This window comes from Schistocerca piceifrons, chromosome 7 (genome assembly GCF_021461385.2).
Source record: "Schistocerca piceifrons isolate TAMUIC-IGC-003096 chromosome 7, iqSchPice1.1, whole genome shotgun sequence".
NCBI classification, from domain to species: domain Eukaryota; kingdom Metazoa; phylum Arthropoda; class Insecta; order Orthoptera; family Acrididae; genus Schistocerca; species Schistocerca piceifrons.
In genome coordinates, this window is record NC_060144.1 from 36,573,730 (window position 1) to 36,589,508 (window position 15,779).

General features: G+C 42.6%; 1 protein-coding gene across 1 annotated transcript in view; it reads left to right on the plus strand.

Annotated features, from left to right (window-relative positions):
• Positions 1–11,417, plus strand: part of LOC124804613 (tyrosine-protein kinase CSK) — a 298,897-nt gene extending 287,480 nt beyond the window's left edge. Inside the window, exon 10 of the mRNA XM_047264813.1 lies at positions 11,152–11,417. Within this exon, the coding sequence (XP_047120769.1) occupies positions 11,152–11,199 (48 nt within the window). The 3' untranslated portion in view covers positions 11,200–11,417. The remainder of the gene's footprint in view (positions 1–11,151) is intronic.
• Positions 11,418–15,779: the final 4,362 nt, after the last annotated feature.

A 15,779-nucleotide genomic window follows, 5' to 3' on the forward strand; every position in this document is an offset into this window, starting at 1 on the left:
TGGTATCACCCGCCAACTCAACTTCAAACTGCAACAACATGCCAGACTTCACCTCAGAAAGCTATCCTACCTTCTCCCAAACTACCTCAACTGTGGCATCTCCCTCTGTCTCCCTCTGCAGCTCTCTAAAACAGCGGCACCATCAATCACCACTCCTCTCCTACAAACCAAGCTGGGCCAAACTTCTTCACATCCCCCAATCTTCAAACCTGCTTCCCAGACCAGTGAAGACATATAATCACAGGAACCAGTCGAAACAGTGCAGTGTTCTCAACCTCGCATCCAAGGCACTCACCCTTCCAGTTTTATCTGTATTATCGAAGGGTCTCACTTTCAGCCCTAAACCTGCATTTCAAATGGTTCAAATGGCTCTGAGCACTATGGGACTTCTATGAGGTCATCAGGCCCCTAGACGTAGAACTACTTCAACCTGACTAACCTACGGACATCACGCACATCCATGCCTGAGGCAGGATTCGAACCTGCGCCCGTAGCAGCAGCGAGGTTCCAGACTGAAGCGCCTAGAACCGCTCCGCCACAGAGGCCTGCAAACCTGCATTTAATCGCGCTGTTTTGTCAAGGATGTAATTTCCTTCACATGTAATGGCAACTAGAAATATGACTTTGCAGCCCAATCCCAAAACCCTTCTAGCATCAAACCTGACCTTCAATCCTGCCTTGAACAGCTCTGAGAACGATACCAACTTGATCCAACAACACGAACTCAGAATCATCCCTTACAAGCCTTCCAAGGATTCCTGACATCCAGTATTGCTTCAAAATGCTTCATAAGTTCCTTACAACATTAACCTAACCTGTCATCTGCAGAACTCCAGGCTTTTTGTTCCTTAAAAGGTGATGATTCCATCATTATCTTCCAAGTGAACAATGGATCTACCACTGTGGTATTTGACCAATGGGAATATGTAAGCGAAGGTCTACGCCAGCTGGCTGACACCTCTATGTACAGCATCCCTTTTACCTTCTTCCTAAGATCCACAAACCAGTCACACACGCCGTTACATAGTTGCTGGCTTCTAAGAACCATCGAATGTATACCTGCCTTAGTTGATCACCACCTTGAACCCATAGTACAAAGACTTCCCTCCTATATTAAAGACACGAACCACATCCTAGGTCATCTGAAATCTGTTCTTGTCCCACTCCCACCACAAACCTTGCTTGTCACCATTGATGCCACCATCCTCTATACTTACATCCCTCATATACATGCTCTGTCTGTTGCTGAACATTTCCTCAGTCAATGCCCACCTGACTCATAACATCTCTCCTGCTCACCTGAGTCGAGACATCCTTCCTACTCACCTTAATCAGCTTTATACTTGCCAGTAAATATAATTTACCATTGACGGGCAGGCATACAAACAGATGAGGGCCATAGCCATGGGTAACAATATAGCTCCTTCCTATGGTAGCCTTTTCGTGAATGACTTGGAGGGGGCTTCCTGGGATCCATAAGCCTTCAGCCTCTGGATTGGTTTGGATCCATTTAATGACATCCTAGCCATATGAACTCATTGCAAGGTTGACCATTTAAAATTCTTAAATCATTTAATTCATTCTCCCAATGAAATTTCACATGATACTATTCCGAATCGCATGCCACTTTCCTTGACATTGATCTCACCCTCAGCGAAGGTCAGCTACACACTTCTGTCCACATTAAATCTGCCATCCTGTCCATGTCAAAAGTTTCCTCACTTTCACACTTGGTATTCGAGGCAAAAGTATTTGTTCAGATGCAGACTCTTTACAAAAATATACCACCATTCTCACCTGAGCCTTCACTGTATGTAATAACTCCAAAAGTCTAATTCATTAGCAGACTTACTGGGCCTTCATATCCAGTCCTGCTACTGCTAATCCCTCCTAAAACAACTTAGGAGTACACATCTTGTCACTCAGCATTATCCTGGTCTTTAATGTATTAATCAGCTGCTTCGACAAGGCTACGACTTCCCTAAATTATGCCCTGAAATGTGATCCATTCTGCAAGACATTTTGCCTACCACACCTAGAATAGTTTTTCGTCGTCCTCAGAATCTTCGCAAGGTCCTTGTCAGGCTCCACCCTCCTTCTGCACCCATCTCTCTACCCCCTGGCTGCTACTACTTCTGTGACTGTCCCTGCTGTCAGACTTGCGCTATGCACCCCCCCCCCTCCACCACCACCTATACCACCACTGTAAAAGGCAAATCAGACATTATCAAAGGAAGAGCCATCTGTGAAATGACACATGTCATATTTAAGCTGTTATGTAAATATGTTCAGCATTTTACATCGGCATGACTATCATCACATTATCAGTCACAATGAATGGGCATAGGCAGAGGGTGTTATACTGGCAACACTGAATATCCTGTTGCAGAGCATGCTCTACAACATGACAGTCGTGGCCTTGGTGCCTTCCCCCAGAAACCAGTTTCTCAGAACTCTGCAGAGGTGAACTGGCGCTACAAGATGTTTGTTCTCATCACCCACCTGGCGTTAATTTACGTCAGCTTCTTGAGTCTCATCATTTCTTCACAGTAGCTATTCCTTTCTTCACTCCATTTTAGTTATCTATTTGTTTCCTTTTCTGACCTATCTAACGTCTGTGCAAACTAAGTCGACACTCGACATGTTGGCTGATGTGTGTGAGCTTAAAGGCATTTCACATTTATGGTCGCTCTCATCGGCCACAACGTCGAGTGTCAACTTAGTTTGCGCAGACAGTGTTTTTCCCGTTCTGTTCCCTCTGTGAATTAACGAGCATTTCGCTCTCATTTAAATATATGGCCGAAAGAGTCAACCTGCAGGAATTGTGAAACGAACACTGTCGCCGAGGACCGTGTGCCACAAAGGGCGCAGATTCACCACGAGATGGGGAAATTCGCAGGTGTCTATTTTCTGTTGAGGCTTAAGCGCTGCAGTGTGCGAATGAGACAGACGAGAACCTACGTCGTAGGGAAACCCAGTAGAAGGCTTTAGTGGTCAAGGAGAAATAGCAGTGTTAAATATGGCTGCCATAAGATCGGCCATAAAGGGAAACATTTATGAAAACTGTTTAATTCTGTAGTAGTGCAGGGAATGAAGCCACAGTAATTTTAATTTGCCATTCTCCATAAAGTTTCATGGAGATCCCAATAAAACTTTAATATTGATCATATCTATAATAGTTTAGGATTTACTGTTAAAGTGAAATTAACAAGTTTTGTAACAAAGACCTGAATGCTAAAATCTGCACGCTTTGGTCGATCTTAACGATCGACATTTCATATAGAAGCGCATCATTAAAAGGACAAACTTTGTAAATATCAACTCTGTAACTTTATTTGTTTAAGAGATATAGTAAATTTAAATTATCAGTATTTTCAGTTAAGCATCAGATCATTTCCTCCACACAAAACACATTGAACGATGACTGCATGACACCTTATTGAATCATTAGGTAATAGAATAATTGTTGTAAAGCTTAGTGCATAATAGTAACTTTTGTTCTTTGTTTATTTATCAGAAAGCACATTGGTGCAGGGCTGCTGGCCGTGACATCCAGCGTTAAGAATGAAACTGTATTGATTTTATGTAAAACAATTTAACGTTTATTATGTAATGGATATTATTGTTACTTTATTTAGAACGTGAAAGTGGTCAAGCTTTGATTATTTAAATATGTTAAAATGTAATGTAATGTAGAGTAAGCTGTAGCCAATCAGATGGACGGCTTCAGGAAAAGGGAACTGCGCTAGTCAGTTGAGCGAAGATTTTCGGCGTGCGGGAAACGCGGTCGGAGACGGGCAGAGGGCAATTCTGGTCGACACACCAAAGGTAACGATTCGGATGGAGACTCGAAAACGGACAGTTTGGCTGGAGACACCAAAGTGAACAGTTCGGATTGAGACGCGAAACCGAATGTCGGTCTTCAGGCAGCTAGGAAGTGAAACGACTGAGAAAATTTCGTGTTGTGTGTGAAACCCCCGCTAATCACGCAGGGCTAACAGGTAATTAGGATTGTGGAAAGGGCCAAGGGAGTTGCGGTCGGATTCATTTCACAATTGTAATTTATTATCATTTAGTTCAAAAATACACTTTTGAAAGAATTAAATTTGCTTCGCGGCTGAAGGTCTCCAAACAGATGCTTTAGAATAAATTCAATTTTGAAAGACATGACACACAGTTACATTTACGAATGAGATAAATCGTATACATATATGAGATCAACATGCGGAGCGGCTGAAGGCCGCCGGATTAAATCTTCAAAATTCCAAATATACTATGATGATTACTGAAGGCAGAAGGCCACAATGTTTTAAGATGCTAACAGGGCCGATGGCCCACAAGGTGCACAGGAAGAGATAAAGAAACGCAATAAGATGGCTGAAGGCCGCAAGGTTAAATTCTGCAAATTAAGGAAATATATATTACAACAATCGGTAAAACAATACATTAAGTTTAAAAATTTCCTTTTACAACACCAACGGCGGAAGGCCCACAATAACTTGTAAAATCTCTCAGAGGAAATTAAAATAACCTTTCATAAGCAGAAGGCGATAATGTTTGGACTTGAAGGAAACTCTGAGAACATGTTTCCAGGGCTGAAGGCCCACAACTAACATTGCCAAATTAAAAATATAAAACACAGTTAAATTACAACAACATTAAGACTGCCAAAAGGATAATTAAGACAACGGCACTCTGGAGTCTCCAGTGGGTCGGTCTGCCCTCGTTCACTTAGGCGAGGCAGGTGGTGAGTCCAGCTACACTTAATTCGTGCGAACCCAACCAAGGGACAGTCACGGACCGACCGACCAACCGCTTGCTTGCCACGACGGAGTACACGACAATTCAAGGCCCCTGAAAAGTTGCAAGTATCACTATCCCCAAACAAAAGCGTATGTGAACTGAGCTGCCAAAACTACACACCATGCTGGGCAGCAACAACCGGTGAGGAAAAGACACTGGCTAAAAATTACACTGGCTAGAACACTAACGGCCACAATGCAGAAAATTCTACTGGTTCACTGAACTACGAAACAAGATAATACGATTAACTTCACCCAAAATGAACACTGCCTGAATTTACGTTAGCGGCCAGGGCAGCTAACCAGAACACTAACGGCCACAAGGCAGAAAATTCCGCTGGTGCACTTAACTATGGATAAATTAATTTAATCAGTTCCTCCTGACGGGTGCCATCTCGAATACTTCACTCGTTGTCATTCACAGGAAAACTTCCACAACAGCAACGCTGGAACCAACAACGTAATCCTCAAAACAACGTAACCTTCACGATGCTCGTACCGATCGGACAGCTCCAGACAGACTCCGACACTGCGCAGAGACCGCCAGCGGCCCAGTCAACTACGCCGCACGGTGATGTCCTCGGATCAACCGACCGATCAACAATCCACCAAAGGTCAGGCCCAGTTTAAGTGACGCGTGGCGGCAACGGTCGGGCGGGCGATGTCCACGCAGGGCTCACTGCTGCTGCAAGCCGGCGACTGGCTGGTCCGGGCTGCGCTCCAGACGCGTTGCAACTCCCTGGCAGGGCCCAACTCACGACCCCAACTGCCGCCGTGAACTCTCCTCCTCGCACGTTCCGACCCACATCGCGACAGATGACAACCGGGAAGTCATAGCAGCCGAGCAAAGATCCTATCCGAGGGGACATGTCGATACGCCGATGACGGTCAGGCAAAACAGCAACTCAGTAACACCAGTAATTTAAATCAACGTGATGAGATGGAAATACGTTAAAACAGGGTGTAAAATACCAAATGGTGGGGCGGCGAGTCATGCACGGCTCAGTGTGGTATCGCGGGACTTCGTCACTGAGCGGTGGGCAGCAGCGCGCCTGGTGTTAACTCTAACTTTTTGCGTAGATAGCTTGCATTTCGCGATGAGATTGTGAATGATCTAACTGTGTCAAATGGATATGCGCTCGAGTGTAACAGTAACTCTAAATACTACCACTTTCGTTATTAATTTGCTTTCTGAATAAACATTATTCTAACCAAGTCGGAACTGTGTGCCTATATCATTCATGGGTCGTTAATTTAGTTCCCGATATTATTATTACTGTTATTATATGTTATGTTAACTTTGTATTTCGCAAACTTGCCATCAGCCAGACAATTTAACCAAAGGATCACAAGTGTCAACTTCATGGCGTGTAATGCGACACGTGCTGTTCAACCCCTAGACGAGTTTGAGCCAAGACATTGCGACGAAGAGGAACCGCATGTGAGCCCGAACATCTTTGGGATGTTAGCTCGCACCTCTCACATCACATACAATTCACTTATCTTTCCGCTCTTATTAACTTGCGCACAATGTTTTGGCAGTAATCTCTGTCTTGCGTACTACCCTATCTTTCACCTTTAAGTTGTCAGGTTTTCAAATCTCGTCCGCCGCAGTCCCCAACAAAATCTTTCCGTCTCGTCTTCTACAATAAGTCTCCCTTGAGATGGGGTTCTGGGTGAATTTTCCGAACTCTACCCCTTTTCCTGAAACTCACCCCCTATTCCTTCACCCTCTTCCTTCCCCATTCAGTTCTTCCACCAGAAGAAGGAGCCACTGGCTCCGTAAGCTTGCAGACTTTAATACCTTTATATGTGTTAACAGAATCTTCCGTCGGTTCTTAGTAGAACAACATTATAATAAATGAAAAGCACCAGTTTTCTTTTGCTCTACAGTATTACTTTTAGTGTTAACCGGTTTTCGGCTTACAAGGTCATCTTCAGACATTTACTGTTATCACCTTTATATGTGTGTTCTCCTGCCGCCACTTGGTGAGTACATTTTTTATCTATCCAAGTACACAACATTTTCAAAAATTGATTATCTTTGTTGATTTAAAATGCTTCGTTAGCTGTTATTTCGAAATACAGTACACATCTGTGTATTATGTAAGTGTGGGACACTTCTTTATGTTAGAACGCCAATGTACATTATAATTAGTTCATTATATATAAATTGTTTGATTTCATTATTTGTCTGGAGACTGCTTGTGGTGAAACCAAAATTGTCCTTTCATTGTATAAATATGAATTCATAAGCAGACTCAGTAATGAGGCCTTAATGTAAAAATGTGTAAACCATCCGAATCAGTTTTGCTGTATCTGTTGAAACATGATATTTGCCAGCCAGAAATGCTGTATTATTTCAGAATAGCCTACCACCAATATTTTGGTGGCGAAGCTAAGTGATTAAGACAAACCGTGAGCACATCATGTTTGTTGCAATTCCTGTTTTGAAAATTTATTTGGAGCGCTCAGTAAAACTCAGCGTTCAGTGGCCTATGCCATCCCACTGATTTGGAGGGAACTCGCCAATCATGTAGATAACTGATGTTTCCGCATGGCACCTGCTATTCACAAATGTCTGTCAAGAAAGAAGTCCTTGAACATTACACACCCCAACATTCCATCAACTATCCGTCCAGTTCCACATGGGCTTCATCTGACTTTACCAAATTTACCAGCGGATTACAGTCTGGAGGCAAATGTTGATGATGCCAAAATGGAAAAATCATCCCATAAAATACCCTTTGGTTCAACATCAAAGTATCTTGATTTAGTAGGTGTATCAGTGTGAGCCACAAAGACTAACTGAAGGTGATCTAGATTATATAATTTGAAACCAACACCTATCAAAAACAAAGCGTAGCTTCCAGGTTGTAGACTGGAACAGCAGAATCTTCTGCAACCACATGATAATGTACAAGACTTTTAAAAAAGGGGATAACCTAAATGATTCATGTGACTTTAATGATTTCGTGACAGATTTTAATGTTGTGCTCGGACTGGAGGCTGTTCATACATGTATCAAAGCTTAGTTTCAAAGCTGTGTTGTTACATAATGAGAATTGTAGGTCTTCCGTTCCAATAGGCCATGCTACCCACATGAAGGAAACGTATGCAAATATCATATTACTTCTGCAAACAATAAAGTACAAAGACCGCTCCTGGCGAATCTGTGGAGACCTCGAGATGGTTGCAGTATTGTTGGGCATGCAGTCGATATACACAAAATAGTGCTATTTCCTGTACGTTCGAGATATTCTGGATAGATCTGCACACTACAGCGGAAAACATTGGTCTTACAGGGAAACTCTGCGGCCCAGATATAAGAAAGTCCAGCACAGTCTGCTGGTAGATCGAAATAAAATTAGTCTACCACCTTTACACATCAAGTTCAGTGCCATGAAGAATTCTGTAAAGGAAATGAACAAGAACGGAGATTCTTTCAAGTACCAGAGAGACGAAGTTCCACAGTTTAGTGAGGTGGCATTGAGGGAAGTAATCGTCATTAGTCCTGAAATTCGTAGCATTCTTGTTTATCAAAACTTTGACTTAGTCCTCCAGGGCTATGAGTAAGAAGCTTGGGTAGCCTTTAAAAATGTTGTGCATAGCTTCTTGGGCAACAAAAGAGCTGCAAATTATTTCCAGGAGGTGAACAATTTGATAGACAAGCATCATCACTTAGGTTGCAACATACCTCTCCTACAACTATCATTTAAATTTTTTACAGAAAATTGCTTTGCAATAGGTGACAGACTTTGAACGGGGAATGACAGGTGGAGCTCCATTTCGAATACCGTTAAGGAATTCAGTACTCCGCGATAGTCAGTGTCAAGAGTCTGCCGAAAATACCAAAATTCAGCCATTACCTCTCACCACAGACAACACAGTGGCTGACAGCCTTCACTAAACGACTACGAGCACCGACGTTTGCATAAAGTTGTCAGTGTTAACAGACGAGCAACACTGCGTGCAATAACCACAGACTTCAATGTGGTACACACGACGAACGTATCTTTCAGGACAGGGCGGCGAAATATGACGCTAATGAGCTATGGCTTCAGACGACCTAGCAAGTGCCTTTGCTTACAGCTCTTGTGACCATACTGGTTGGATCGTAGACGACTGAGAAACTTTGGCCTGGTGAGATGAGTCCCGATTTCAGTTTTAAGAGGTGATGGTAGGGTTCGAATGTTGTGTAGGCCCAACGAAGAAATGGACACAGATTGACACTGCGCAATCTGGTGGTGGCTCAATAATCATGTAGGCTGTGTTTACATGGAAAGGACTTGATCCTCGATTGTGGTCGGCTACTGAGAGACCATTTGCAACAATTCATATACTTCATGTTCCCAAACAACGATAGAACTTTTATACAGGACAATGCACCCTGTCACCAGCCCAGTTGGTTATAGGAACATTGTAGACAATTTGAGCTAACGATTTGACCACCCTGATCGCCCGACGTGAGTCGCATAGAACATTTATGGGACTTAATATTTCTACAGGGGACTTCAACGACTTGTTGAGTCCATGCCACGTGGAACTGCTGTAGTTCTGGACAACGTCCCATACCTCAAACTGATAGTTTACCTTTCTCCGCCATTTCTGGAAGTTTGTAACATCATCGCGGGTTCAGTAAGTATTTTGATCCCCAGAACAAAAGAACCTTTCTCAGAAAGAAAAATGAGGCGATACCAAAGTTTATGCAACACACAAAAAAGCATTTTGTTCTCGAAAGAGGTACGTAGGTAAATAAGTTTTCTGAGACGCATGTAATCCACTCCCTCCTCTTATAACACTTTATGGTTCTGTAGCACAACATGACGCAAGTAATTCTGTCCTGATGAGAAACATAACAAGCACGCTTTGTCCCACAGTCTGTTTCTTTTCACGGATCCTATTGCTCATAGACTGTTATTTAAAGACTCGTGGACAACTTGTTTTTAGCAGAATGATCCATACATTATTTTACTAAGTATTGTATGGAGAACAAACAGCAAAGGAGGGTTCCCACCTACAACAATGAAGAGTTCTGCCCACATAAACTTCTGCAGGGGGAGGGGGCAACTCACTCCCCCTCCATTTCCTGGAATCTAGAGCACGAGCACGGAGTTCTTATTCACTGCAGTACTCATACACTTTTAGAAGTAGTTTCTTATGATATTGCAAAAACCTTTCGTTTAGTAGGTCTATGTGTCTGATCACAGTAAGATAAAACTACGACAGTTACCATCTTCTTTTTAGAAAATGTAACACCCGCCACTCGATTATGAGGCACGGGGACCTTTCGTTTTGCAAGTCACTCTGTCTTCCACAACAATGAGCTTGCTGTTGTTCCGCGTATCAAAAGAAGGCGAGAAGTAGCCTCTCTTTGTATGCCGTGCCAACTTTCTTTACTACCTTCTTCGAAATGTTGTTGTCAAGCTGACTACGAAGCGTTCCCCAGCTTGAACTGTGCGGCTCAGCCCCCTTCGGATTCCTGTGGTCTGTCTGTACTAGATTCGCTTCTGTGATGTTCTCGTTCTGGTGGAAGCGTTGGGCTCATTGCGGCAGATCGATTTCAATGACGATGGCCGCGAGAGGGCACCAGGTGCAAGGCAGTCTTGTGGAGAGGCTGTGGCCAAACAAAAGGATTTAAGACGCAACCGCCAGAACGGACAGGAGACCCCATCGGTTTGCAGGACGAGAAGCGCACGGCTGCTTGCGTTCGGTTCAAGGGGATCATCATCCTCTCCGGTCGTTTTTCCACTGTTTAGTGATCTTTAACTTCTCTTATTTAATGGAGTGGCCTTAGTGCTGTGATCCGGGACGCGAATGTTCATCCTAGAGACAAAACTCGTGACTGATGTCTCAGCTGTTTGTTTACCTGAATTCCCGGAAGAATGAGCCTGGATATGTCGCCTTGGGGGCAGTTATTTATTCAATTAATCTAAAGGCCCCTCCGGCGTTCTACTCTATATATTTCCTGACATCTTCGAAGTAATGGGTGTGTACCCTTAAACCCCACCCTTGAACTGTGCAAGTTACTGCCTTCTCCGAAGTTGTCCTTAGCTGGGCGGCTGTTTGGTTTGACCTTTGCGTCTGTTGGCCACCTGTTGAGCTGTTGTGGGTCTCCGTAACGTTTGTGTTTTGGTTCAATACGGCCGCTTGAGGCTGCGGGCCTTGGTTTCTGCCCATTACCTTTTGAGACCCTGGAAGCTCGGTGCTCCCATATTGAGAGTGGTTTCACAAAGACAATGTGCTATTTCGCACCAGACTTACATTCCCCTACTGGGTGTACTTATTAAAACTATTTCTGGACATGTGGTATAGAATCGACCATAACACACGCCTTATTGTGTTCTAGTTTTGCCGACGTGAGGGCCATGCCTTGCAAAAGACGACGCCGGGCTGATGGGGTGGAAGGACGCCCAGATCTGCGACATCTGAAGGACGATGGCTCTGCAAACGGCTCATCGAAGCAAGAGTTACGTAAATCAATTTATATACATTCGCAAAGTTAAGTTGAAAGAACATTTTGGGGGTGCCTCTCAAATGGTTGTGTATAATAAACAAGCAACAGGAATTTTTTGAAAGAAGGTATTAACCATGTAATAAAGACAACCATTTACGAGACACCACCAAAATTTGCTTTCAAGCCACGCTTCCAATTATGTATAATTGCTTTAAAATATTACAAGTCTCAGTGATTGCACAATACTTAATAAAATCCTACCATTTCTTTCAGTTCGACAAACGGCAGGAAAGTGGTCAATACCTTAAGAATTTTCCTGTCGTTTGTTGAACTGAAAGAAATGGTAGCATTTTATTACGTATTGTGCAATCACTGAGCCTTTTAATATTTTAAAGCAATTATACATAATTGGAAGCGTGGCTTGAAAGCAAATTTTAGGTGTGTCTCTTAAATGGTTGTTTTTATTACATGGTTAATACCTTCTTTTAAAAAAATCGTGTTGCTTGTTTGAGTGAGAGAAACATGTAAGATTTTGATAAATATTGTGGACAAATTGGGAGTTTCATATCATAAAGGATTTGATACATATTCACTAAGTTGAATTTGAAGCTCATTTTTGGGGAGGCTCTCAATTTTTTTTCTCTTTAGTGGTTATCACTTCCTTTAAGAACTGGTCAATTGTAAACCTTTCTCAAGTGCTTGAGTAGGCTTGTAGATTAAGCAATGTGTTTTTTATTTAAATCCTTTAGACCTTGTTACTATATTTCTTAAAACGCCGGAAATGTTTGCTTCTGGAAAAAAAATTTTGAGTGTTGTTTAAATAAAGTGTGTGAACTAAACAGCAAAAGATGTTTTCCCTGAACCCTACCTAGCCATTCCACGTTCCCTTGGCGGTGTTCCTAAAACTCTTATTACGTTTTGATTCCTCATGTCACAAGAGTTGTGGAATCAAATTCCCCATCACAGTCTTCTTGATATAATCAAAAATAGCTACACGCAATGCTTCCTCGAGCATTGCTGGGTTTGCAAGAATACCACGTGTGGTACAATGTGCTGTTCGTGATGTCTTAACGATCGCTTTCAGAGCAGCTTCGTTGTTTTCATCACGAGCTCGTTATCACTACGCCGATGGCATCGAAGAATACCTGACGTCTTGTCGTAGTACTGAAGGAAGTGTTACTTGCGTGAGAACGCTCAGTGAGTTCATTTCTACTTCGCCATCTATACTTTGCTGACCACCCGACGGTGTCTGGCGGAGGGTAGCGCTACTTCTGGCACCAATAACTGATCCCCCCTTCCCTGTTCATTTCGAATGGCGTGTGGAAAATTACTGTCGGTAAGCCTCTGTAATAGCTCAAACTTCTCGAATTTTCTTTTTGTGGTCATTTCGCGTCAAAGATGTTTGGGAAAGTTATGTACTATCAGACTTCTCCCAAAACGTGCTTTCTTCGAAATTCAATGGTAACCCTTCCCATGACACCAATACATCACTTGTATCTTCTGCCACAGTAGTTTTTTGAGCAACTCTGTAACGCTCTTGCTCCGACTAGTGATGCGGTGACGAATCCCGTCTCTTTTCGTTGAGTGTTCTCTATCTCTTCTGTTAATCCAGACTGTTGTTGTTGTGGTCTTCAGTCCTGAGACTGGTTTGATGTAGCTCTCCATGCTACTCTATCCTGTGCAAGCTTTTTCATCTCCCAGTACCTACTGCAACCTACATCCTTCTGAATCTGCTTAGTGTATTCATCTCTTGGTCTCCCTCTACGATTTTTATCCTCCACGCTGCCCTCCAATACTAAATTGGTGATCCCTTGATGCCTCAGAACATGTCCTACCAACCGATCCCTTCTTCTGGTCAAGTTGTGCCACAAACTTCTCTTCTCCCCAATCCTATTCAATACTTCCTCATTAGTTATGTGATCTACCCATCTAATATTCAGCATTCTTCTGTAGCACCACATTTCGAAAGCTTCTATTCTCTTCTTGTCCAAACTATTTATCGTCCATGTTTCACTTCCATACATGGCTACACTCCATACGAATACTTTCAGAAATGACTTCCTGACACTTAAATCAATACTGGATGTTAACAAATTTCTCTTCTTCAGAAACGCTTTCCTTGCCATTGCCAGCCTACATTTTATATCCTCTCTACTTCGACCATCATCAGTTATTTTGCTCCCCAAATAGCAAAAGACTTAATTAGACTACATTCCATTATCCTTGTTTAGCTTTTGTTGATGTTCATCTTATATCCTCCTTTCAAGACACTGTCCATTCCATTCAACTGCTCTTCCAAGTCCTTTGCTGCCTCTGACAGAATTACAATGTCATCGGCGAACCTCAAAATTTTTATTTCTTCTCCATGAATTTTAATACCTACTCCGAATTTTTCTTTTGTTTCCTTTACTGCTTGCTCAATATACAGATTGAACAACATCGGGGAGAGGCTACAACCCTGTCTTACTCCCTTCCCAACCACTGCTTCCCTTTCATGTCCCTCGACTCTTATAACTGCCATCTGGTTTCTGTACAAATTGTAAATAGCCTTTCGCTCCCTGTATTTTCTAAGGGTTTATTCCAAGACCAGATATTCAGACTCGAAATGAGGCTAATCGCCTGGACTTCAGTAGACCAAAGCCAGCGTTCACTCGTATTTTTCAGGGCTGGCATGGCTTGGCAGGAGTCAGTGACTGGATCTGCAACCTGTCAAGAACGTTCTGACTGAGTGGATCAGCCTTGCTTAATTGAAGTGGCTAATTTTAATTGGTTTTATGGAAATTTATGGTAAGCTCCTTTGGGACCAAACTGTGCTGAGGTCATCGGTCCTGGGCTGACAAACTATTTAATCTAACTTAAAATAACTTACGCTAAGAGCAACACACACACACACACACACACACACACACACACACACACACATGCCCGAGGGAGGACTCGAACCTCCGACGGGGGGAGCGGCGCGAACAGTGGCAAGTCAGCTTAGACTACGCGTCTACCCCGCGCGGCTTTTAATTGTTATTAAAGTCACAGCATAGTACTGAAATGTCCCCTTAGAACAATTATACAAGACTGTCCTTAAACTGACACACAATATTTTTAGCGCTACGCAATCTGTCTTTCAATAATCCCTACAAAAGAATGACCCTGACTAACAGTAACCTATACCTTTCACAAATCACTTACTTCACAAAAATCTTCGTTCCTCGAACTACTGCAATACAGCGAGCACCACTACTGCCAGCTAAATAAAAGATTCAAACTATGGAAGGCACTAACTACTGATAGGCATAGTTAGCAAATGAAAGATTTTAATAGAGAACAAACAATGTATTTACCTTAATAGTCATCAAAAGTCATAATATATATAGCAGTTCATGACATCCAGTCTTACAAATTTCAAAACTCCGCCATTTCTTTCGCCACATCCACCACTGCTGGCGGCTCACCTCCAACTGCGCAACGCTACGCGCTGTTCACATCCAGCTGCCCAACCCTACAATGGCAGACAACAATGCAAACTAGCCACAGACTGCACACAGCACAGCCAGTGATTTTCATACAGAGCGCTACGTAACGTTGCGAATAAGAAAACATAAACAGCCTACTTACATAGCCCCATGCTCCCCACAAAAAATTTTACAAATTGTTTTGGGCAGTGGCCAGTAATGATTTGATAAAATTTTTCATAATTACAATAACAAAGATATCAAATGCACACACTTATTGATACAATGTTGGTCAAAAGCTAAAATTTTCTCACAGTCCATAAAGACAGTCCTGATCATTCATCACAGTAAAATTGCAGTGTTTTTCTCAAAGTCTGAGCAGTAAAAGAAAAAGCACACGGAAGTAGTGGATTTCCATGCAGTCTTGAATAAGTAGTGTTGTCCTTCCAACGGAAAGACAGTGCTGACTCTCGACATGCAGACGGGTAATGGGCCACAACAGAGCAAACCCACAGCAGAGTCATTCGAAGTTTTGAAGAATATTGGTAGGTAGGTCATCACAGAGTAGACCCACTGTAGTCCTGGTAGAGATTACAGTATTGGTGGGCCACCAGAGGTGCAGACCCACTGCAGTCCTTGTAGAAATAATGGCCATCAAAGATGCAGACCCACTGTAGTCCTTGTAGAGACGGCCAGCAGCCATCTGTTGTGACTGTGCAGGTGCACGATCACCATTGAAAAGTCTTGCGGATAATATAGCAAGTCCATAACCACCACTTGTGCACTCACAAAGTTTTTGGAATTGTCCTTAGAACCAGCAATGCTGTTATCCAGTCCCTTGCTGCATTATTAACACACGTGCAAACACTAACAGTCCCTACTTCTCACATATTGTCCATATACTATGACCAACAGAAACGTGTACAGTGGAATGGAACTTACAAGTTAACAATATGATGAACTGGTGTCAATTACAATTTTATAACATAAGATTACAATTGCAAAGGTACAAAATACATCATTAAAGAACATAACAATACAGATAACATTTGTAGTACAAGCTTTACAAAA